The 26,518-nt window shown below is 37.1% G+C and overlaps 1 protein-coding gene and 1 long non-coding RNA gene across 2 annotated transcripts in view; one reads left to right on the top strand and one right to left on the bottom strand.

The window, feature by feature from the left end:
- Positions 1–5,419: 5,419 nt before the first annotated feature.
- LOC107718397 (mast/stem cell growth factor receptor kita) overlaps positions 5,420–26,518 on the bottom strand; it is a 25,331-nt gene continuing 4,232 nt past the window's right edge. The window contains exons 2-21 of the mRNA XM_016525453.1: positions 23,946–24,203; positions 22,923–23,207; positions 21,177–21,316; positions 19,316–19,484; positions 19,026–19,212; positions 18,379–18,494; positions 17,749–17,863; positions 15,761–15,945; positions 12,003–12,109; positions 11,355–11,481; positions 10,779–10,883; positions 10,331–10,441; positions 10,107–10,245; positions 9,940–10,022; positions 9,020–9,150; positions 8,134–8,256; positions 7,134–7,245; positions 6,951–7,050; positions 6,695–6,800; positions 5,420–6,285 (exon numbers count right to left, since the gene is read on the bottom strand). Coding sequence (XP_016380939.1) covers positions 6,112–6,285; positions 6,695–6,800; positions 6,951–7,050; positions 7,134–7,245; positions 8,134–8,256; positions 9,020–9,150; positions 9,940–10,022; positions 10,107–10,245; positions 10,331–10,441; positions 10,779–10,883; positions 11,355–11,481; positions 12,003–12,109; positions 15,761–15,945; positions 17,749–17,863; positions 18,379–18,494; positions 19,026–19,212; positions 19,316–19,484; positions 21,177–21,316; positions 22,923–23,207; positions 23,946–24,203 — 2,873 coding nt within the window. The 3' untranslated portion in view covers positions 5,420–6,111. The remainder of the gene's footprint in view (positions 6,286–6,694; positions 6,801–6,950; positions 7,051–7,133; positions 7,246–8,133; positions 8,257–9,019; positions 9,151–9,939; positions 10,023–10,106; positions 10,246–10,330; positions 10,442–10,778; positions 10,884–11,354; positions 11,482–12,002; positions 12,110–15,760; positions 15,946–17,748; positions 17,864–18,378; positions 18,495–19,025; positions 19,213–19,315; positions 19,485–21,176; positions 21,317–22,922; positions 23,208–23,945; positions 24,204–26,518) is intronic.
- Positions 9,949–26,518, top strand: part of LOC107718398 (uncharacterized) — a 19,370-nt gene continuing 2,800 nt past the window's right edge. Inside the window, exons 1-2 of the long non-coding RNA XR_001637408.1 lie at positions 9,949–10,024; positions 22,862–22,865. This is a non-coding gene — a long non-coding RNA (uncharacterized LOC107718398). The remainder of the gene's footprint in view (positions 10,025–22,861; positions 22,866–26,518) is intronic.

Genomic DNA, 26,518 nt, shown 5'->3' with positions numbered 1-26,518 from the left:
ACAAGGAGGGTCACATGACATGAACAAACCAATGGGAAACAAGACACATGACTAGGACAACCAATCAGAACATGACACAATGAACAAGGGAACCAATGGCATGAATACATGAGGGCAAGGGAAGCATGACACTAACAGCATAAAACAATTACAAAATAAAAGACATGGAAAACATGAACATGAAACAAAACCCAAAACACCACATTACAATATGTCATAGCGATAAAGGGACAGTAAGACTGCATTTAGGGGGCATAAATAAGGATGGTCTGCTTGTCTTGGAAACCTGTTTGAAACCAGTCATTATTTTTGTTTTTCACTTTCACGGTGCTAATGGAAATTACACACTTCGGCTTTAAGTAAATATTATCACTTCTTCAACATCTGGAGTTCACTGCAGGTGTTTCTTGTCTTGCAACAAATCTGTAGTGTGTTGTAAAACCTTATTATTTTATTCCCTCGTTGTCTTTTGACTAGGCAGTGAGTGAAGTTCTCAGGTGCTGCTGACTCACTGCATGTATTTTGGTCATCTTCAATAGTGGGAAATCCTTTGCTTCTTATCAGATATGTGAACAATAAACCCTGACTGTGCTGGGAGATTCACATGCTCAAGAGAGCTGTAAGATGTCTACAGGACACCTCAGAGCACAAGTACCATCTAAGAGCTTCCAAAATATACACAAAACACTTCAACCTACTGATAAGGACTCCAAATAAACAATTTAACTGAAGTACTCGAAGGGAAAAAAAACCTTGCAATGAGGTTTCATGTTTGTGGCCTATTGGAAACAGATGACCAGAGTTGCATCAAAGCCAAAATCACAGTCCCTGTCTCAGCTGTCTCAAACATTATGGTTTTAACTTCATTTACAGCACATTGGGCATACTCATAAATGAGACACAGCAATTCTTCATAGACAGTTGCATTTGCCGCACTCTGAAAAAAGTGTACTGCATGCTCCCACAGATGGCTGACAATATGGTTCAAAATCATTTGGTTCAAGTATTAGATACAGACTGATAGTATTTATTTCAAGAATATACTAAAATGGGACACACTGTTAATAGTATGAATTTACTTAATTTTACTGAAAATTGCTTGGTCAGATATGATTCCCTCTTCAAAAAATAGACAGGCAGCATTTATATAAACTAATATAATATATAAACTTTATTTTAATATTACTTTTTTATATATTTTTGTAAATTTTTTCTTTACCATAGATCTCCTTTTCATTTTGAAAACACCTTTATCAATGTATATTATTGTATTTAGTGCTTTTTCTACTGTAATCTTTTCATTTTTTTCTTTTCTGAACAAACATTTTGTTTTCAAAGTGATGCCTCAAAGCACTCTTTAACTTTTCTTACTTTACTTTTTATTTTATTTTTTTATTTTTTTGAAGAACACCAATAATTTTGCTTCAGATGGCAAAAGAAACCTTGAAGCTAATAATCTTAATCATTCCAAGATTCATGGTTTCAGTTATTTATTTACATACTGAAGTAACAAGAGCTACACACAGAATTAGCACGTCTTCAAAATAAAACTGTAATCATTTTGAAAACACCTTAATGAATGTATATTATTGTATTTAGTGCTTTTTCTACTGTAATCTTTTCATTTTTTTCTTTTCTGAACAAACATTTTGTTTTCAAAGTGATGCCTCAAAGCACTCTTTAACTTTTCTTATTTTACTTTTTATTTTTTTATTTTTTTTGAAGAACACCAATAATTTTGCTTCAGATGGCAAAAGAAACCTTGAAGCTAATAATCTTAATCATTCCAAGATTCATGGTTTCAGTTATTTATTTACATACTGAAGTAACAAGAGCTACACACAGAATTAGCACGTCTTCAAAATAAAACTGTAAAATAAATATACAATAAAATACATTAAACAAACAATCTTTTCAGGGGCCAAAAAAACCTTTTAATCATTTAAAAATGCGTATGAGAACTGTGTAGTGACTATGCGGTCACAAATGGAATTCCTGGACCGTCTGCGTTTAGTTTTCACATATGTGACCCTGGAACACAAAACCAGTCATAAGGGTCAATTTTTCGAAATTGAGATTTATACATCATATGAAAGCATAATTTTGACCCATACAATGCTTTTTTTGGCTATTGCTACAAATATACCCCAGCGACTTAAGACTGGTTTTGTGGTCCAGGGTCACATATGTTCCTCCAGTTATCGGTCATACAATCACTGAAAATGCTGAAACGACAAGCGGCGCTTAATATAACGTTAATGGATTAAATATATATCCAACTGTACTGGTGTGTGTCTGAAAACTGCACTTAAGAATAAATGAATCAAGAGGCAAAATAACCACAGAAGATGATCATGTCAAGTTACATAAACTGGAAATGACGAACTGTAACATACAAAAATCTTTTCAGCACATGAGAGAATGTACCGTGATAACAAAACAAGAAGCAACATTATGATTTACATACATGTATATATATATATATATATATATATATATAATTTACATATAAGAAAAGAGCAAACAGTGATGGTAAGTATGTAGCGGCTGAACATCATTTGCTTCAGCACTATAATTCAAACAATCTGAAGTTCATTAACTACAGTCGTTCTACTAGAGGAACCCATCAGTGCTCTGGTATTTTAACAGCAAATGACCTGCATTTACACATTCATACACGCTCCCGCAGACACGCAAAACACATTAGCGCAAATGGAAGCGAAAGCCAGTGCCATCAGGAACAATGTTCCAGTGTGGCGAGATGGAGGGGGTGAACAGTGGAGATGGGAGACGGGCTGAGTTGGATCTCCCCGGCTGAGACTTTGTGGAAGTGAGACATCCGCCGGAGGAAGCAGCTGGACACAAAGAACAAAGGGAGACCTGGGAAATGAGCTACTGACTGAGTGCCCGGACTACTGATGTTTGGACAGCTCTGAGTTCTGTGGTTGGTGTCGACTGAATCATTCAGTATGTAGCTCATATTCGGACCAATACCCTGCCCTTTTCCCTTTGGCAGTGGAATGAGAATCCTATTGGCTCATCTAAGTAACAGAAAGCCGCTCTTTTTGTCCTCCATCTGAAAGCCACCCTTCTATTGGCAGATCCTTCATTGGCTACTCCTACAGAGAACAAGAAGCCATTGGCACCCATTTCTACACAGCAGAGGCAGCTTTCTATTGGCTCAACCTTCAACATCACGATTCTCATTGGCTAAAGAGCAGAGAAAACATTTCAGGCACAACAGTTGGTGTGGTAAGTAGAAGTCAGACAAACTGAGTCAAGTCTGCAGGAAACGATAACCCACGATTTCCGCAAACAGGAGAAAGCAGAGCGACGACATAATCTCAGAGCGGTCTCTACTTGAAACTACCAAACCCCACCTTACTTTTTATGCACAAAATTGGACGTAACAGAAGCAAAACATTTACAAATGTACAAAAGAACACTACTTGCTATGTCTTCCAATTTCATGTAGCATAAAATGTGTAATCACTTTGGAATAAAGAACAGGACCGATGCTACAGAAGCTACTGATCTTGTATAGTCCACCATCATGGAACCACATCATGAGTTCACTACTCAACTACTCAAAGAAGCATTTCAAATGTGTTGAAACAAGCTACGTCTGTGCCATACAAATAAGTATTCTTTCCAAATATTTTCCTTAAAACACATGGGAGAAGTGGAAGAAACTGTCTACTGTGATCCCTAAAAGAAACACTGTCTAAAAGTTTGATGCCTCAAGCTTGAATTACTGCTTGAGTGGATCATTTTGCGCTCCCAAATTACACTTCCTGGTTGAAAGGAAAAACACAACACAAGCCAATAATATAATACTGCTATGTAACCAATATTTCACTGAGTGTTTAAAGTAAACCATGAATTGTGATTGATGAATTGCCTCTTCGTGTCTCAACACCTTTCCTGACAGTGAACTGAAATGCACCTTAATTTGGTCTATTTAAACATAAAACAGTTTCAGCTGCCAACTGACAAAATACTATCCTGAACAAAACATGCAATAAGTAGCTTGTTTTTGGCTTGCGCAGCAACATGATCATGCAGTCAATGTTACAATGATGTTATTGCTGCTTATACATATAGTTTCCAAATAGTGTAGCCTTTTATGTGGTTGATATTTGAATTTATGAGCTGCCTGCGACCTGCGAAATAGTTGATAGGAAAATAACTGGTTAACGCTCACGCCAGACACTTTTGCTACTGACAGTCATGTCAAACAGAGATGTTTTGGGAAAGTCTAATTTCTATTGTTTTCGCTGTGATGATTTCATCTAGTCTCAGACTTGAATCAGCCTGATTGACTTCTGCCACTTGTAAAGACTCGACAGTTAGCAAAAGAAGCATTTTTGTGTTTATATATATCCCATATAATGAAGCAAAGGAATTTTATAGAAAATAAGTTCAGTCCTCTTGCAGACTCACGTTGGAGATATAGTACCATGGAATGATACCAGCATTGATTATTAGCTTTTTCAAAAATTCAAAATATCCCACAATTCCAAAGAATACATGAAATGTTAATAGGAATGCACTCCATCACTTCACGTCTTTTCTGGCAGGGGGGCTTATATACACAATCTGGGAGAAAGTTGAATGGAAAGAATATGACTGCTCTTGGATCCAAAAAGAGATTTATGATCAGTGCTTCCCACCAAAGTCCTCATGTATGTCAGACAGCTACAATGACGCTTAGTCATGGCAAAGAGAGATGAACGGCATCTGCCAGAATGCCTGGTTTTTGCTGAGAATTGAAGCTTCACACCAGAGGGTGAAGTGGACTTGTCCCTTCCAAGAAGACATCGTTGCTGGAGAGCAGGGGTTGAGTGGTGGTGCTGTGACTGCCGACTGAGTTTAGCTGCTGGACGTGAGAACTGGACTCCTCACGGGACCCCGGTGCCACAGGCAACCTGGAACTGAAGTTTAAGTAAATCTGAAGAAGAGAAAGGTAAAAATCTTGTTTAAAACATGCATTCTTAGAAAAATACTTTTGCATTCAAATACAATGTATTCACATTGGTTTAAAATAGTTTTGAAGATATATATTATACCATATTATACCATTTCTTTTTTTCAAATAATTTTTTTATACAAAAAGGAAAAGAAAAAAAACTGAAATTACTTTAAAAATGAAAAAAAAAAAAATTTAAATATATTTTTCAAGGTAATTAATTATTTAATTCATAATAGCTATGTTTTTAGGGAGTCACATCACATGACATTTTACAACCTCCTCTATGACATAATTTTTTGTTTATAATGTTTTTATGTTTTTTTAAACAAATCTTAATGCAATTAATAAAGAATGACCCTTCCATGTTTACATTGTTTTGAGAGCTAATGAAAATAAAGGAAGACATACATGTTTGGTGCTGTCTGAGATTTGCTGTTCAATCTGTTATTGCTGCTTATACATATAGTTTCCAAATAGTGTAGCCTTTTATGTGGTTGATATTTGAATTTATGAGCTGCCTGCGACCTGCGAAATAGTTGATAGGAAAATAACTGGTTAACGCTCACGCCAGACACTTTTGCTACTGACAGTCATGTCAAACAGAGATGTTTTGGGAAAGTCTAATTTCTATTGTTTTCGCTGTGATGATTTCATCTAGTCTCAGACTTGAATCAGCCTGATTGACTTCTGTCACTTGTAAAGACTCGACAGTTAGCAAAAGAAGCATTTTTGTGTTTATATATATCCCATATAATGAAGCAAAGGAATTTTATAGAAAATAAGTTCAGTCCTCTTGCAGACTCACGTTGGAGATATAGTACCATGGAATGATACCAGCATTGATTATTAGCTTTCTCAAAAATTCAAAATATCCCCCAGTTCCAAAGAATACATGAAATGTTAATAGGAATGCACTCCATCACTTCACGTCTTTTCTGGCAGGGGGGCTTATATACACAATCTGGGAGAAAGTTGAATGGAAAGAATATGACTGCTCTTGGATCCAAAAAGAGATTTATGATCAGTGCTTCCCACCAAAGTCCTCATGTATGTCAGACAGCTACAATGACGCTTAGTCATGGCAAAGAGAGATGAACGGCATCTGCCAGAATGCCTGGTTTTTGCTGAGAATTGAAGCTTCACACCAGAGGGTGAAGTGGACTTGTCCCTTCCAAGAAGACATCGTTGCTGGAGAGCAGGGGTTGAGTGGTGGTGCTGTGACTGCCGACTGAGTTTAGCTGCTGGACGTGAGAACTGGACTCCTCACGGGACCCCGGTGCCACAGGCAACCTGGAACTGAAGTTTAAGTAAATCTGAAGAAGAGAAAGGTAAAAATCTTGTTTAAAACATGCATTCTTAGAAAAATACTTTGTATTCACATTGGTTTAAAATAGTTTTGAAGATATATATTATACCATATTATACCATTTCTTTTTTTCAAATAATTTTTTTATACAAAAAGGAAAAGAAAAAAAACTGAAATTACTTTAAAAATGAAAAAAAAAAAAAATTAAATATATTTTTCAAGGTAATTATTTAATTCATAATAGCTATGTTTTTAGGGAGTCACATCACATGACATTTTACAACCTCCTCTATGATATAATTTTTTGTTTATAATGTTTTTATGTTTTTTTAAACAAATCTTAATGCAATTAATAAAGAATGACCCTTCCATGTTTACATTGTTTTGAGAGCTAATGAAAATAAAGGAAGACATACATGTTTGGTGCTGTCTGAGATTTGCTGTTCAATCTTCTCCACTATCTTGCTAAATGAAGGTCTTTTAAAGGGGTCGGCATCCCAGCATGAGTGCATGATCTCGTACCTGAAACACAAAAACACAGAGGCGCTGGTGTTATTGGGAACAGTGTTGTAGGGTGTGTAAATGGTAAATTATGCCATTATCTTGACGTTTTTTTTTGTTTGTTTTTTTTTCCCGCAGAAAGAAATGTAACTAATTACAGCTCAGACTTACATTTCACTCGGGGCAAACTCCGGTGACTCCATTCGGAATCCTTCCTTGATCATCTTATAGAATTTAGAGTCCACAGGCATACCCGGGTAAGGACTACTCCCTACAGAAGCAGAGTGTCAGTATTTAGATTCAAAACAGTATATCATACCAAGTCAATATAATTATGAGATAGGTTTAACTCACCGAGAGAGAAGATCTCCCATAGCAGGATACCATAAGACCAGACATCACTCTCAAAAGTGTACACGCACTCAAAGATGCTCTCGGGGGACATCCACTTCACCGGGAGACGAGCCTGCACAGAGAAGGGCCTCATTACAAACATTTCTTCCTTAACAACACAGGCAGAGCATGAAAGCACATAGTACAAACCACATTTCTTGAAGGATTCAGTCTGTGACTTGCATATAAATCATTTGCCATCAAAACATGCATTTGGAAACCTCAGTCATACAGTTTTGTATCAATTTTGACATTACCTTACTTACTTAACTTAATTTTAAATATAAATATACAAAAAGAATACTGACTTAAAGACTATAGACCAAGTTTGTCATGACTGTTTGTTGCTTTGGGCTTCTTTTAGATCATTAAAACGGGATGCAAATGAAGTATCTGTAGTAGAAGCCAGAAATAGCATTCTGCTTAATGCAAAATTTAGTTTATTTATTTATTTGTTTTATGACATTTCGGCCTTTATTGAGATAGGATAATATAAAACTGACAGGAAGTGAAGTGGGAGAGTGATAGGGAGGCGTGATCAGGAAAGGTCAAACACAGGTCGCAACCACGCTACATGGAGCGCTGCCCACAAGGCTATCAGCTCTGCTTTATGCAAATTCTTGAAAATAAATCAACTGTCTTAAAACTGCAAAAATCGTCTCATTCATGACTTGTTTTGCATCAACCTCTTGCCAATGTATAACATTTGGGTAATTCATATCTGGTACATGTCTCAACATGGATAAAAGCTCTTGTATTATAAAGTTATCATTGTCATTTTGCATTAAGGTGGGATTTTCTTTGCAGAAAGCTGTTGGAATAAACCCCATCCAACACACACAGTATGCATTAAAGAAGCATGCTTGCTTGTCTATTTACTTGTAAAACCTGGTGGGAAAATCTACAAATAAAATAAATGTTAAATTTTTTTATGTCACATGTAATGACAGTTAATACTTACATTGCCCTTAACAACATAGTTTGAGTCAGTAGTGATGTCCCGGGCTAGTCCAAAATCACAGATCTTGGCCACTCGGCCTTGGGTGAGGAGAATGTTTCTGGCTGCCAGGTCTCTGTGAATACACTGCATAGACACACATGCAGAACTACAGGTCAACATACACACTAATATATTATGTATTAAAGCAAACGCTGTAGGAATGGACTACTTGTTTTTAGCGTGATGTGAGCTAAAGAAGCTCAGACTGTATTGCTCATTTAAAAAATGTAATTGAAACGTAATGTTGACAGCTTTTGAGATTATGGCCTTTCGCAATTCAAGCAGATAGAAGCTGTACTTGTATGCATGCAACCTGCATAGGAATGAGTGGCCTAGAGGCATTACTGAAATGACCACAGAGGGGACTGACTTGTCTTAAAAGTTGTGCTTAAAATTGCTCTTATGTGTCAGGACTGTCAAAACTGTCAGGTATTTACAATAACCATGCCAATATTCAAAACCTCATTAGCAAAGAAGTGTTCCAAGTTAGCATAGAGGTGCTGAAATGAATTCACTGACAGAAAACTCACCTGCTCAACAGTGTGACTAATCTAGTGTCCTTCCCCTAAACTGAATACTGGACCTGCTGACCATGTGGGGAAATGTGATATTTCTCAGCATGATCCTCAATGAATGAGTGTGTGCATGTGCTTGACAACATGTATGCGTTTGTGTGACCTTGTGTAACCCGATCCTTGACTCGACAGAGGTAATGGAATGTTAAGTCTGTGGCATTGTTGAGGAAGAGTGAGAAGATCTGCAGTATGGGGTTACTGCAAACACTCTGAATATAAAACTCTGTATCCGTCAGAGAGACAGAACGCAAACAAATGAGAAAAACACTTGCGTTCTTGGATGCCAAGAAATCCATCCCTTTGGCTACTTGGTAGGAGAAGCTAAGAAGATCCTCAGTATCCAGAGTCATGCCATCTTCATGCAGAATCTCACTAACGGCATCCGAATCGCTGTATGAATCACCTAAAGGGATGACAAATTCATTTAAGAAGACGATAAAGACAAAATGAGACAAAAAGCCAACAGACAAGAAGAGACAACAAAAGAAAAGGGAAAGAGAATAAATGAGACAAGAAGACAACAGACAAGATGAGACAGAAGAGACAAGATGAGAAAAGAGAAGGCATGAGAAGAGATGAGAAAAGATGGGATGCGGACAGGAAAGACAAGATGAGACAAATAGAGATGAGGTGAGACAGAAGAGACAAGAAGAGAAGGCATGACAAGAGATGAGAACAGGAAAGACAAGGGCAGACAAGACTAGAAAAGAAGGCAAAACGAGAAGAGGAGATGAAATAAGAAGAGTTGAGCCGAGATAACAGAACAGATGAGAAGAGACGAGAAGAAGACAACAGACAAGAAGAGAGAAAGGAAGGAGACAAGAAGAGACAAGACAATATGAGACAAAAAGAGATACGACAAAGGCAGAAAAAAACAGACAAGATGAGAAGATGAAGATAAGACACGAGAAGAGATGAGACAAGAACAGGAAAGACAAAATGAGACAAAAAGAAACGAGATGAGACAGAAAAGACAAGTTGAGAAGATAAGAAAAGATAAGGCATGAGAAAAAATGAGACAAGGTGAGATGAGAAGAGATAAGACAAGAACAGGAAAAAATAAGGGCAGACAAGAGAAGAGAAGAGAAGAGAAGAGAAGAGAAAAAGACTGGGTGACACAAGAAGAGACAAGATGACAGGATAAGAGATGACAAGAGAACAGACAAGAAAAGAGACAAGACATTGATCCAACCTTTATTAAGTGATCTTCGGTTTTCTGAGGACAGAATTCCCATTACAGAGGGCTTCATGGTCACGTATCCATTCCTGCTCTCACTGTAATCAAATACAAACTTGTTTTGGTGAACCCACAAGCACTTCAAACTATCACACTTCACCAGTTGCATTGATCATACTTACTTAGGTTCTGGCTGCAGCATGACGTTTCTATAGTAGGAGTCTTCTCCCAGTGTAGTGTAGTAGAAGGATTCTCTCCTTCTGCGCAGGAAGTTCAACAGGTCACCAAAACAGCAGTACTCCGTTATAACTAGAGTTGGACCTGTGCAATAGACCAGACCAGTAATGAAGAACAATACAATACACAGAAAAACCTAGAAAAACAATATTTAGCTTTAGCCTCTTACCTCCAATAGTGCAGGCCCCTAGTAGGTTGACAATGTTAATATGGTTGCCAAGATAACTAAGCACCTTCAGCTCTGACATCAGAGCCTCTTTCTCAGTGGCATGGGCACTTGCTGTGGGGCAAAACACCACAACAAATAAAAGCATAAAAAAACAGAATGTTCTCCTAATGTTTAGTGTAGGTTCCCATTTGGTTATTGCTTTGGAAAACAATTTTAAACATTACATGAATGTTTTGGTTTGATTCTCAGAATGTTCTGGGAACCAAAAATTGTGGGTTACTGAAAATGTTTAACCTCCTTCTCATCACGCAGGTTTGTTTACTTTCTGGTGTGTCTTTACGCACCGCCTTATTTGCTTAAATAAACATGCTAGTTAAATGCCATGGTGTTACTATGCTACTCATATTTCACAAGATTATGAACATGTTTTCTGGTGCTTTTCACTCACGTTTGAGCATCTTCACAGCTACGGTCATCACAGTGTCTGCTTTGGACATCCCATATGCAGTGGCCTCCACCACCTTCCCAAATGCTCCAGATCCGAGAGTTTTTCCTGGGAACGCAGGGAAGCAAAACCGATTCAGAAAATTGACACAGCATCAATTTCACTTTTCCCTCATACAGTTGTTAACAGTCAGTCAATGCGCCTGGAAACTGATCCGAAACCAGCTTTTAGCTTGAACATCGACTTGCTTTTAAATCAAGGAGGTGTGGCTTGTGGGGAAGCGGGATATGCAAGATCCTGTTAGATCCTGTTTGTTGACGGATATGGCTGTTCCTTTATGGGGAAGATATGATTTTATGTCACAAGGCACCAGTTATCAAGTGTCACAAACCGTGTAACTGCCAATGAAAAGAAGCAAGCGTTGTAAAATCCAAAAGGCCTTTATGCTTTCTGGTGCAATAAACCTTGTAAACCTTTCCAAACCTAATGTTTAAACATAAGAAATGTCGAAAAATTATTTGGAATATGATTTATGAAGTTCGACAAGCCAAAGCAGACAGATTCAGGAACTTAACTCACCAAAACGCAGCTTATCTCTGGGAAACTCCCACAGGTGGTCATATGGAAGCTGGGTGGGGTCAATATACACATAGCTATTTCCATGGATACCTTCTATGACTTTCCACTGTATTTGGTATTTAGGTTTCTGTAGGAGACAGAAATAAACAATGAGCGAAGTTTCCAGACAAACAAAACAACCTTTTACATTAGATCCAGTTACTGCAAGTGTATGTGCTCTCATAGAAAAAAGTAAACAGAGTCCACTAATAACATTGTCATGTAAACGGACATAAATTATTCAAACAACAATGTGAAAAGTAATTTCATGTGTGTGCGTGTATGTATCACTGATCGCTCCCATGTGCAACAGTGCAAAACTGCGTGGTGAAACATCAGGTCTTATGACATGTTAAGTAAATAATTTCCTTGAGTGTGTATTGTTTCAAAGTTCCCCTGAAGTGTGGGAGGGATTCCAGGTGTGACAGGTCAATTGCGTTGAGTATCACGTTTAATATCAAATAACGTACTAGAATAACAATACGTTACAATCTTTTATTGCTATAATAGGGTAAGGAGTTCAATTTTGTGTAATTAATGAATTAGCTCAGTGAGTCAGCATGCAATTTCTGTACTGGAAGACAAGCTATGAAATGAATGACACTTTACCTGCATGTACTTGTAGGACAGCACAATCAGGATGAGAACAAGGATAACAGCCGCAGCAACAAAACCGATGAGCAACGGCGTGAAAAGTTCATGAGGAACAGTGTTCTCTGAGAAGATTAAATTAACATACAGTTGCCATCAGAAACATGCAGAACATGACATACTGTATGTACTCAACAACAGCAAACAAGAAATGTGTTCCTTTTGATCTAGGGATACATTGATATTAAAATTCTGGCCTATATGATTATTTTTCATGTTATTGCCAATAAACAATATATTCCAGACACTATACTAAAAATAATTAAACTACACTAAAAATAATTAAATATTAAATGAAATATTAAAAATGCTGAAAACTGATATGGTGTCAATATATTGTGCATCCCTGTTTTTAAATCATAATGGATATAATTTACCATTAATTGTATTGTTTCAATTAATATTAATTACATTAATGATATAATATATTTGAATGCAATTTATATTGCATTCAAATATAAATTGAATGCAATATAAACAAATAGCTAAAAGCTAAATAGCTAAAAGATATCCATTATGAGTTAAAAGTAGGGATGCACAATATATTAATTACTGATATTATTACATTTATATATATTTTTATTACAATTATTACAATACAGTTACATTAATAATATATTAAATAGCATATATATATCTATCTATATATATCTATATATATATATATATATATATTGAAGTAAAACCAGTGTTTAGAATGTCTAAAAAACAATACACAAGCATAAAAGAACACGCAGTAATAATAAATAAGTGTCTCACAGTGGGGTTATGTCATAATTGCTTGTATTTCATGAGGTGTGAATAATCCTCACTGATGCATTGAGGTCAAACTCTCTACTAAAGATTTTGTGACTCGCTTTTTTCACATTTTCAAAGTGTAGCTGTGTTGTTTTTGTAAGGTGTGTGTATGTGTTCATGCGTGGTGTGTTATTGTTTTTCTGCGTTGTTCTGAGCGGTGAAGCAAGCTCTTAAGCTATAAGAGGCTTTCTCTCCATTTCAAATCAAAGAATGCAGACTCTGCAGGAAGTAATCCCTTGTAAACCTGCCACTGGCTTTCACAGTCCTCTTCTGCTCCCTCCCTCTGTCTCTCTCTCTCTCTCTCGCCCTCCATCCTTCCCCGTCCATCCATCTATCATCGCACTGCATCCAAGCATCAAGCCCCTCATAAATCAACAAATCTTAACAATGGACATTTTTTTGCATCTCGCTCAGCTGAGGGTGAACAGCTTTAACGGTCTAGCCTAAGGCTCATCATCCCACTGGTTTTCCTGGACCTATTGCAGTCAACCTTGAGAATCTAAACAAGTTCCCACATCACCTAACAGGCTTTCCTGAGGCAGCGGATTCAATCCACACTCTCAAAACCTGCAATCCAACTCCTGATGGACTCTACAAAAAGGTCAACGTTCAGGGAGAATTTTTATTACTTAAGGCTAATTTAGTTGAGAAAATGCAAAAAACAGGCAATGCAGTCAACAACTTGCACCAAAAACCCAATGAGGATAAAATGAATGTACCAGAAACAAACTAAACTGGATGTGGATGACCTTTTGTTAACCATTCTGTCCTCAAAAATAATACCAGTATTAACTGGGGTGGAAAGATGGTGTTTTGCAACAAACCAAAACGAAACCCCCCCCTAAACCCGGGAGATAATCCCCAACAGTTGGTAATGTTAGGTTTACAAAAGAAACAAGATTAGGGCTAAAACTCAGCACCTCTGTTTATATAATAGTCTGCTGTTATCTCGTCTTATTCAAAAAGTCTGCCTACACAGGTTGAGCTGAAGCAGGAGTGGCGAACTGCAAGTTGGCAGCTGGTTTATATTTTCTCAAAAAGATGCAGCCAGTAGAAAAAGCACAGCTGGAGCGAACGTGAGGAGATGCGTTTCCTCTTGTTTGGTTGTTTAACTATTCCTGGGAAACTAGAAGCACCTGGGTCGAGGTCTCTTCCTGGTTTTCTATGATGTGCATAAGATGAACTGACTGATTTTGACTCGAGGTCAAAATTCTTCATCTTCGTTGTAGCTGTACAGTGCCATTTCGAAAATTGCACTATATCCTGCATTTTAAGTATATATATATTTTTTAAGTCTCACCAAGGCAGCACTATTTGTTCAAAATATAGTAAAAACAATAATGCTGTAAAATTGCATTACAATTTAAAATAACTTTTGTTTGTTTTAATATATTTTATATGTAATTCATTCCTGATGCAAAGCTGAATTTTCAGCATCATTACTCCAGTCTTCAGTGTCACATGATCCTTCAGAAATCATTATAATATGCTGATTTGCTGCTCAAGAAACATTTATTTTTATTTCCAATGTTGAAAACAGTTGTGCTTAGTAATTTTTAGTGGATAACATGATACATACAGGATTATTTGATGAATAGAAAGTTCAAAAGAACAGCATTTATTTGAAATAGAAGTTTATGTAATATTAAAAATGTCTTTACTCTCACTTTTGATCAATTTAATGCGTTCTTGCTGAATAAACGTACCAATTAATAAAAATAAAAAAAAAATCTTACTGACCCCATACTTTTAAATGTTAGTCTATCTATATAATGGCAGATATTATTGCATTTGTTCCAATACATGAAATGCCCATAATGTAAATATTGGCATTTCACTGCAAAACTCAGTGCAAAACTGTTGCTCCACTTTGATTAGAAATGAAACAATCTTTTTTAAAAACAGAAAATAGGACTGTAATGCAGTTCGTAGTTATGGGAAGAAGGAGGTGGGAACCGGCAAACATTCGAAAACTTTAATTATCAAATAAACGAACACAAAACGGAAAGTAAAGGTGGCAGCCCCTCACGGATGACTGCCACACAAACAAAAACAAAATACAACAAATTTTAGGCCCGGTCCGGTCAGGCCCCTCTCTCGTCACTCCTCCTATTATCCTTCTGGAGCTCCTCAGTGGGACTCGAGACTGGAGTGGCGCACAGGTGATGCTCATTATCACTCGCGTCACCGGCCTCGCTCTGTTCCCATGGCTCTCGGCCCCGCCCCACTCGTCACAAGGACTTTTTATTTATTACTTTGAGCGTTGAAAGAGCATTTCCAGTAAGTGCATATATTAAGCAGCTGACATTCTTTTATTTTTATAATGTTTTCTGTGAGTGTTTCAGTGCACAGCTACAATTTTGACGTCCCTAGAAATGGCTGATTCCCTGGCCAGTGCACTGGCTACTTTGCAGATTGAGACACACCCTCAGAGTCAACAATGGAAGAAAACCCCAAAACATACAAGCCAACAAAATGAACATAATATTTTACTATTAGGACAACAAAACAAAGATAAACACCCAGACCTGTGACAAATGAGCACAGCCTGTACACTGGGTCAGTATTGATTTGATGGCCATGTGTATGCAAATGGACAACAAGGAGACAGTGTCTGAATTCATAAACCTGTCAACTAAACCAAATCTCAGATATATTCAAGTAAAAAACACCTGCGTGCCCTTGCTTTCAGAAGTTGCATGAAGTCAGCCAATCATATTATAGCCTGCAGATGACAAAAGTGCTTTCCAGTTTTGTGAGAAATATGGATCACAGGGTCAGCAAACAGACTGTAGGCAGTTTGTGGGTGGAGTTGTCTGAGGCTGAGACTTAGTAATTACTAACTAGAGTCTTCAGTCATTGTCTGAAGGGGTGTGTATATGTGTGTGTGCGTGTGATTTGGGAGGTTATTTGCTCACCGCTGATAGAGAAGAGAGTGTACACGATTTCTCCATTGGCAGATGCCACGCATTCAAGGGTGGAGTAACTGTTCTTGGTGATGTTTAGATGACTTTCTACTGTGCCTTTCCCAAACGGAGGATTTGTCATGGTTACAGTGACAACATCCTCCTCCTCCTGAGTGGCATTCAGCAAATTGGAGCACCTGAGGAGGCATGCAACAAACTCATAAATTCTTAGTCTCGCACTTCTCATGAACATGTACTTATGGTGGTGAACCATTCTAGAAACACTGCATAAAAGGAACTATGTAAAAATAAATAAATAAATAATACAAAAAATGCATCAATGTGCAAAACAAAGGCAAAATACACACACACACACACACACACACATATATATATATATATATTACAGTGACAACATCCTCCTCCTCCTGAGTGGCATTCAGCAAATTGGAGCACCTGAGGAGGCATGCAACAAACTCATAAATTCTTAGTCTCGCACTTCTCATGAACATGTACTTATGGTGGTGAACCATTCTAGAAACACTGCATAAAAGGAACTATGTAAAAATAAATAAATAAATAATACAAAAAATGCATCAATGTGCAAAACAATATATATATACACACACACACACACACACACACATATATATATATATATATATATACATATATACACACACACATATATATACACACACATATACACTAAATAATACAAAAAATGCATCAATGTGCAAAACAAAGGCAAAGTACACATACACACACACACATGTATATATATATATATATATATATATATATTCATAGCCTTAAAAGCAGTGTTATTTTCATATTATTTATAAAGTATTAAAGTTTTTTTTATATTATACATTAGCTTTTATCTCCTATTGTATCCCATTTTACGTCACAGGAACAGCAGATTACTACATTTTGATGAAAGATTATGAAGCCTAACATTTTTTCTTTGGAATAAAATGCACCAATTAACTTTTTATGATAAGGCTGGAATGTGTGAGGATATTTTTTATTTCATGTAGACCTTAAGATCAAATGTTAAGAACCAATGCATATCAAGACACATAATACGATAAGGATGTGATAAGCATCTCTCATCGCATTCAGTGGCTATGGCAGGTTTTTACTGATGTGTGTGAAAATAGCTTATTGCTTAAGAAAGCAAAATAACAGGCAGCAAAGTGACAGACCTCAAGTGCTCTTTTATTTAAAAACATCAGAGTGGAATGTACTGCCATCAAGTGCTTTGATTTATTTGTTTCTCCAATTTTTTTTTTTGTGCAATTGAGTTGAGTTAAAAGTTAGCTTTGGATATAAAGCCAGAACAAATAAACCTTAACTGGTTTGCATTCCTTGATCCGTCTCTTTGTTACTGAGTGATATCGTTAATGACATTGTTTAGCATGGTGAAAACTCAACAGTTTCTCAACAATGGAATGTCTGTTCGGTGAGAAAACTATCAAACTGGTGACAGACACCAACGCACAAACAAGATCAAAAGACACACTGCACTACATGTTTATATGCTCAAATTGAAGCAGGGCATGCTATCCTGATTAGATTTGATCATCATGAAGAATTGATTGGATAAGCTTGAGACTAAGACCATGCATGCTAAGGTGTTCTGTCAACACTGCTATTCGAGAATAAACAGCCCCATGGAAGCCACTTGTCCCCATGTTGTTGGGTGCTGTCACATGACTGATAGCAGCCGATCGCTTTTGTGATGTCACAGTCATGACAGAGTCAAATTGCTTATCCCTATCAATAATAGGCTAAAGCCTTGTTGTCCAATCATCAAACATCAAGTTAGCGGTTAGTGGCTAATCCACGCTACGCCACAACGTATCCTCAGAGAGGCTAATACGTTAACACTGCTCAAGAGAGGTGCCGCTAATTTTTGAAAGCAACTTTTAGAGCCTATTGTATGTACCCGGGGTGTATTTAAACATTACAAAACTGCAGAAAGACAGTACACGTACCTTGAATGGGGTTGGTCACAGTAATACCACTTGATCTGAGGAGTGGGGTAACCTTCAGCCACACAGCGCACCTGTCCATCAATCGGCCCTTCATGGGACACAATCTGTGGTTTACCTAACAGTCAAAGATTGGTTCTGGGTCAGTTTTACAATCTTGGTTAGTGGGATGGATGCTTGTACAGCTGTCTTATTTGCGATTACTTTGCATACTGTTATTATTTTAAAATATGGCTTAAGTGGCATTAAAAAGCCAGATTTGGAACATTTTTGCCATTTAAAATGTGGGCAGAAAGTAAAACCTGTTTGAGGGATAAATCTATTTATAACTGGTGATCAATAAATTTCACAGAAAAGAAAATTACTTGACAAATGTCTTATTTGAAGTCTTGAAGCCCAGGGCTTTCTTATCTTATTTCTTTTTGCACAGCCTCTCCTATTGTTAGTGGACTTTAAGCCAGGGTCTTACATAGACAATCAAGTTCTTTTATCCAGCACAATGCTCAAGAAATATGACTGATCACTTCTGAACCAGAATACACACAAAACTCATAGATCACATAGATTCTATACTCTTTTCTGGCGAGTGGAAAAGCCAAATATTTGTCATTTGCATTAAATGTTTTCACTCACTTATGACATGGACTTCGAACATTTGATGAACTGTTGCGTCTCGGTTTGAGCATGAAAAGGTGTAAACGCCACTTTCCAACACCTTGAGACGCACTAGCTTCAGCTCGCTGGTGTACCTGTTGAAAGAAGAGAAAGAAACATGAATAACCTATCTTTCAGTATCTTTCAGTTCAGTAAATAAATGGGATAACATGTCGAGTTTGCACTGATATTAAAATTCTGATAAAACTGAAAATTCTATAGTATTTTCTCTAAAAGAATTATAAAAAAGACCACACTAAAAACAAAATGCCATAATTCAAATGCCACAAGTGAATTTAGGCTTCACAACATTATTTTTTTATCACGTATAAAAAAATAGATATTGAGAGATTTGCTAAAGTTTACATTTAACAATGTTTTTAAATTATTAGTGTTTTTAAATATTAACTTTAAGTGAGCATTACATGACGGCAAAGGTAATCTGAATATAAAAACAGTAAATGAGCACCACAAGTAATACAACATCAAAAAATATTTCCAATAAATTAAAAAATATATATATATATTTTAATATAACCAATAACCAATATGATACCACAATATTGTGCATTCCTAGCAATTACTACGTAGAAAAAAACAAGAAATGTTTGTAATCAAAATCATACCTATTCCCATGTGAGTGACTGGTAATGACATGATCAGTAGTGTTGGTAAGTTTTACACCACTGTAGCTCCAGGAAAATGGATGAGGTTTCGGGTAAGCATCCATTACCACACGCAGGGACAGACTTTCTCCGGCCCGCACTCTCTTAGTGCTGTTATTCATACTTGTTAGGTTAATGAAGCTTTTCTCTACACACACAAACACATAAAACATCAATTTATTCTTTGAAACGGCACAGCCATTGAGACCATTTTTTAAATTGAAAATGTTTTTGAAACAATAGAGACCTACCATAGATTTCGACCCAGACCGCCTTTGCACTGGTCCCTCTTTCGTTCCTGGCCTCGCAGTTGTAACTTCCTGCATCCTGCATGGTCACAGACCCCAGATTCAGGGTGGCGTTCCTCAGGTGAGAAATGGGCTCGGTCAGGATACTTGAGAACTGCTGCACTGACGGTTGCTTGGCACATGCAAAAGGAAAAGAGACACAAAGCTGATTGGGCAACTATGAAGAGATGAAGCATAGACCCCGTCTTGGGTAAAGTACTTGTGGTTGTCTGTATGTGTAGGTGTGGCTGTTTTTATCTTTATATAAAACAAAGCATGTCATTCATCTCTCAAATAACAGTCTCTGATGGCAGTGGAGTCTCGATACAATACCGAAGAGCTGTTTACGTATGTTGTGTTCTCACAGCACACGTTTGACAATAATACAGTTGTGAGTGCTGAAAATTTAAGGGAGTGAGTTTAGATACAAAATTCGGTTCACGCGTTAAAAACTGAACTGTGTTTGAACACAACCATATATAGTGCTTTAAAACAGAACTGACAATCAAGATTGAGATAAATTCAGAATAGAAGAATTGCGAGTAAAACTAAACTAGAATTGAATTGTAATGACAGGAAGTTCAATAAAATATAACAAATGTAATGCATTCAAGGGAATCTATCATCTACCTACAGTAGTTATCTAGCTAGCTAGCTGTCTAGCCATCTATCTAGCAATCCATCTGTCTATCAGACTATCTGTTTGACTCTCTAGACTATCTGTCTGTCTTTCTATCTGTCTGTTTACATCTCTTTCCATCTGTCTGTCAGTCTATCTATCCATCCATCTGTATCTCTATCCATCTGTATGTCTATCTGACTCTCTAGCTATCTGTTTCTTTCTTTCTTTCTTAAATGAATTTTTGTTTATTTTAATTATATTTTAAATTAATTATACAACTATACTTTGCAATTCTGCATCCTGTTTGCTTCCTCAATTTCAAGCTTAATTCAAAATTCAAAACTTGAACGAATTTAAAAGGCATTCTCAATTCACATCTGAATGACACACAACCCTGCTGACAACCATATTCATCTGCTGTATAAATATATGATCATATAGAATTTGAGGAGCACCTTAAACCACACAAGATCCAATTTGCCTCTGGGCATAATATGAAGTTCAAACAACATTTAAATTCTCATTCTCAGTCTACAAACACTAAATTGTTCATGGGTACACATTACCACATTAAGTAGGTTAACTGGGATGTGCACTCACTCTATAGTCTGCTTTTGTAAACATTGGTTTTACTCGCTTGAAACTGTTGCAGTGTTTAATAAATTCTGCAGTATGTACACTGCAAAAAATGGCTTATCTTACTTAGTATTTTTGTCTTGTTTCTAGTCAAAATATAAAAAAATTCTTAAATCAAGATACTTTTACTAGATTAGCCAAATGACTTAAGATATTTAGTCTTGTTTCCGGGGGGAAAAAAAACTAAATTAAGTGCATTTTGCTTAAAACAAGTAAAATTATCTGCCAGTGGGGTAAGTAAAATATTCTTAAAGCAAGAGTATTTTACTTACCCCACTGGCAGATAATTTTACTTGTTTTAAGCAAAATGCGCTTAACTTAGTTTCCCCTGGAAACAAGACTAAATATCTTAAGTCATTTGGCTTATCTAGTAAAAGTATCTTGATTTAAGAATTTTTTTATATTTTGACTAGAAACAAGACAAAAATACTAAGTAAGATAAGCCATTTTTTGCAGTGTACAGTATATATATATGTGTGTGTTGTGGTCAGGAAGAGTGTCATGCAGTACCACAGATGTGTTCAGGTAAACAGGTGAGAGCTGGTTAGGTTGTGAGAGTGTTCTTACCACTCCTTGTGGAGCCTTCCACCTGACTGTGATGTCGCTGTTGACATTTGAGGTGTTGCAGGATAGGGAGAGTTCTTCCCCCTGGATGAGCAGCACTCTCGGAGGCTGACCCAGTGTGATTACAGGAGGCACGTCTGGAACTAAAAGCAAAGAAGCATGATGCATTATATCAACGCAGCGGGAAAGTGTGGGAAAGAGAGCAAGCTACAGTGGGGTAACATGGACATGCATGTGCCTAGTGTCTGTCTGTGTCCTCTAGCTATATTTAGGGGTGGCAACTGATGAACTTTTTTTTAATCAAATTAATTACATGATATGGCGATTATTTAATCAGATTTATCTCAATGAATTGCAAACATCAATATTTGAAATACCTCAAAATAAAAACATTACTAAAAGTGGCTTTAGAGGTCTACACACTACCATTCAAAAATTTGGGGATGGTAAAATTACGTAATGTTTTGAAAGAAATGTTTTATGCTCACAAAGACTGCATTTGTTTGATCAAAAATACAGTAAAAAGAGTAATATTATAAAATATTATTACAATTTAAAAAAAGTTTTCTATTCACCCTCAAGCCATCCTAGGTGTATATGACTTTCTTCTTTCAGACGAATCCAATCGGAGTTATATAAAAAAATGTCCTGGCTCTTCCAAGCTTTATAATGGCAGTGAATGGGTGTTATTTTTCAATAGTCCAAAAGACATCAAATAAAGCGCATCCATCCATCATAAGAAGTGTCCCACGCGGCTCCAGGGGGTGAATAAAGGCCTCCTATAGCGAATCAATGCGTTGTTGTAAGAATAATATCCATATTTAGAACTTTATAAACAGTAATCTATAGCTTTCGCTAACTGTTGTACACGTGTTCACAATAGAACGCTGTTCCGGAGGAGGTTCGGTGAGAAGTGATGAATGTGGCGCAGCGCAGCGGAGAGAGCAAAACAAAACACTGTTTACGAATTAGAAGTGCAAAACGAAGATTTGTAAAGAAAAATGTCAGAGGATTCCGATATAAGCCAAGAGGAGACTGGTTTTCCTTTGCTAAAGTAAGGAAACTTTGCTTCCTTTGCACCTGTAAACAAACGTTGGTTCTCACGGGACTAGCATACTCTCACCTGACGTTACGTTATGCCTACGTCCTACGTCATCCACCAGAACAGCATTCTATTGTGAACGCACGTACAACAGTTAGCGAAAGCTAGAGATTACTGTTTATAAAGTTTAAAATATGGATATTTTATCTTACAAAAACGCATCGATTTGCTTCAGGAGGCATTTATTCTGCCCCCGGAGCCATGTGGGGCACTTTTTATAATGGATGGATGCGCTTTATTGGACTTCTTTTGGACTATTGAAAAATAACACCCACTCACTGCCATTATAAAGCTTGGAAGAGCCAGGACATTTTTAAATATAACTCTGATTGGATTCGTCTGAAAGAAGAAAGTCATATACACCTAGGATGGCTTGAGGGTGAGTAAATCATGGGGTAATTTTCATTTTAGGGTGAACTATTTCTTTAATATATTTTAAAATGTAATTTATTTCTGTGATGGCAAAGCTGAATTTTTAGCGATCGTTACTCCAGTCTTCAGTGTCACATGATCCTTCAGAAATCATTCTAATATGCTGATTTGCTGCTCAAGAAATATTTATTATAATTATTCATATTGAAAACAGTTGTGTTGCTTTTTTTTCAATTGACAGCCCTAATATTCACGTCTTTCCTTTTCTTTCTCACCGAGGCGAACATTGAGTTGATATTGTCCGGATTTAACTGTGTTGCCTTCCAGAGTCCCGACGCAGACGTAACAACCCTCAAAGTCCTTCCTGACATCTTCCAGCGTTATGCCTGTCTCAATACTGGATGAATATCGTAGGCTGTTGGGCAGGGACTGTCCGTCACATTTTTGCAGGCGCAAGTCTGTCATATGTGGGTCTGTGGCCAAGCATGGGATCGTGGTTGTTTCTCCTTCTCCCGCAACAAAGTCAAACATGATGTTCCTCCTGAAGGGATTTTCAGGATCTGCTGAGAGGAATGCTAAATCAAAAACCAATGAAACACAACCAAGGGGGCTTAGATCATGACATTACAGCTCAGAGAAAGAGAGTGAGTGTCACAAAAAGACTGAAAGTGAAAAATGACCCTCCATCATACCTAATAAACAAAAACAAATAACCCACACCTGCAGTGTTCACATTAGTAAAATTAGTGTCAACTGCCAAAAATGCCAAGGATCAATTTGAAGAGTTTATTATTTGGGATTATAAGAACATGCTTGCAAAAACACATAACACAGATGTATAAATAAAGGTCATGCAGGCGACTAGTGAATACAGAGAGCTGATTGTGGGTAGTTAGGGCATCTGTTGGCACCCAAAGTGTCTTTTTGGCAAAAAAAGAAAAAAGAAACCACACAGGAAGATGAGAGATGCTGAAGAGTGTGTTCAAAGAGAGAGGGAGAGAGAGAGAAAGACATAAACATAAAGCATGAAAAGTGTTAGAAAGTGCACATGTAATGGTGCAGACATACTTTCTATCTAGTATCTCTACTACTAGTATACTGTTGCTACCAAGCTTGTACAAACCTAACACATATAAAATATACTGAAGCTGCACTCACATGCATACAAGATAGACACTAAGACACAAAGGAGGGTTCAAGAATTCTTTAAATACTGCCCTACAGACATGTCATTCCACCCTGACAATTTATTACACGCATTTAAAATCCTGACTCACGAATGCAAAAGGCTGACTTACCTTTTACATACACATAGATGGAGCTCTTTTCACCAGATGCCTCCTCACGGCATGAATATTTGCCCATGTGTTGTGGGCCTGCTTTGTTCACTTTAAGAACTGTCACTTGACCCTGTCTTTGTTCCTTAAGGATCCGTGTGGGACGGTCTTCTCGCAGCCAGCGCACTGAACTGTCACTCTGGCAACGCAAGCTGAAGTCACTGTTCAGTGGTACTGTGACCTGGGGTCCTTCGGGGATGATAGTGGGCCTGGACCTGGCTGAGAGGAAACAAGTTAGTGAACATGGTGCACAAGTGGAAGATAAACAAGTTTAACATTTGATAGCGTACAAGAGAGTAGATTATTAAGGGTTAATGTGACTTGTTTTAAGGTAAATGTAAGCGTTGCAGCAAAGAGTCAATGTAAAGATGGTACATCTGCAGTCTGCACTGCATTTTGTCAAATGCATTTGACTTGCCAAAATACTATGGTGATATACAGAATATATCAAGCACATGCATATTTTTACACACACACACACACACACACACACACACACACACACACACACACACAAACAAATCAAAGCCCTCTCAGGTTGCATAAATGACAGTTAAGAGTGTGAAATAGTTTCACAAATCAACAAATCCAAAAAAATGTCTTACAAGTTCCTCTAATAGCAGTTTATCTAGAAATGGCAATTTGATGTCAGACAACTCTAAATAAGCTCTTAAGATTTATTGACCTTTCTCAGTTGTGTTAAGATTCTTGATTGAATTGAAGTGCTGCATTGCCTTATACAGCTACAACCCTTAAAGGCAACAGATTAGAGTTTTAATCTAACAAAAGAGCATTTATCCTCCCCCTCCCCACATGACTGGAAGAATGGTGAAAATAAGTGAAGAAAATAACAAAAGTAAAGAAATAAAAAGAGAAAAATGGTCCAACTGACAAAATGTATATGTAGCATGATGGTAAAATTTCAGCTGATTATTTAAATTATTTTATCTACTATATATATATATATATATATATGTGTGTGTGTGTGTGTGTGTGTGTGTGTTAATTCTGGATATTATATTATTAAATGTTAAAAATAAAAGGACCGAGAGCAAACAGTAAGCAAAGGGCAAAAGGACAAGTAAACACCTGTTTGGCAGGTAAAGGTTTGCATTGATATTTAAAGATTATGTAGTCGCAATCATGTCCACTCCTGGTTCCTAGTAACTGGTAAATACTGTTTTAAGCTGTCGTTGCTTTCTGCAGCTGGTTTTGATGGATTGAGGCAATCATGGCCCTTACGTTAACACTGAGAGAGGTGGGAGCAATTTACATATAAAGGAAAATCTTTTAAAATGGGAACATGTGTGAATGCTAATGTCTTCAAAATGTCTTCAATAAAACAAATATGACATTTTCATCTAATACTACTTTGATTAGAATAATTTAATTTTAAGTTTCTGAGAATGTGATAGACGGGGTTGGGGGCACTGGCTTCCATTCCACCTCACGGTTTCTCTGGTAAATATTTAAACCACATAGAGAGAGCTTTTATCTAAATTACACCATTACGACAACAGTATGAGTTGTTAAACAGAGGTGATGTAAGAGAACTAAGTGTTCACTATAAGCTAATGATGCCTGATAAAGAGGATAGGACGCAAGATGAATGTTTGCGCCATGCAAATTAAATATTGAACTCTGTTCTATTCTACCACAGCCTGTTTTCCCAAAATTACGTTTCGCCAGTTTATATATATATATATATAGATACACACACACAGTCATGGCCAAAAGTTTTGGCAGTGACATAAATTGTGTTTTGCAAAGTTTGCCACTTCAGTATTTGTAGATTATTTTTCCACATGTTTCTGTGGTATACTGGAAAAATAATGATAAACATAAGTTTTTATAAGCTTTTATTGGCAAAAAAAAAATATGAGTCAATATTTACAGAGACCCTTGTTATTCATAACCTCTGCAATTCGCTCTGGCATGCTGGATATTAGCTTCTGGGCCAAATCCTGAAATTTCCTTGCATGTGAGGCCATTTTGATGCAAAGCGATGATGGCTGCAAGTGTTTCTTTGGAGGTAACCATTGCTAACAAGAACACAATGATTGGAAGCGCTTCTTCCCTCCTTTTGTAGCAATCAGTCTGCTCTTACAATCTAATTAGTATGATAGTGATTTCACCTGATTAGTACTCAGTCACACTTTCACATTTACTGCTGATATGATTTTTTTTTTTGTATAAAGTTAATTTTTTTAGCCAATGAAGCTTTTAGCAAGAAGATTTGCATAACACCGCCCAAATGTTCAGGCAAAGAAAGAAGGAGTAACTTTTATTCTCGCTGTAGTATTGTTTTTGCCGCTGGTGCCATGTTGTGGAGATGCTGTGTGTTTAGTTGTGAAAACGAAACTACTTTGTTTGGCCTTCCAAAAGAGGACGATATCGCTTCATCATGCCTGGAGCTGATCCGTGCTGGTCGCTGAGGAAATACATCAACTTCGCGCTGTGGATTGCCGGATCGGCTTTCACCGTGGACGAAGCGGAGTCCAGCCCGGGGTCGTCACATGTGGTTGCCGCACGCC

The sequence above is a fragment of the Sinocyclocheilus rhinocerous genome, unplaced genomic scaffold (genome assembly GCF_001515625.1).
Source record: "Sinocyclocheilus rhinocerous isolate Xijiao unplaced genomic scaffold, SAMN03320098_v1.1 scaffold453, whole genome shotgun sequence".
NCBI lineage: Eukaryota > Metazoa > Chordata > Actinopteri > Cypriniformes > Cyprinidae > Sinocyclocheilus > Sinocyclocheilus rhinocerous.
This window is presented reverse-complemented; position numbering and strand designations above follow the sequence as displayed.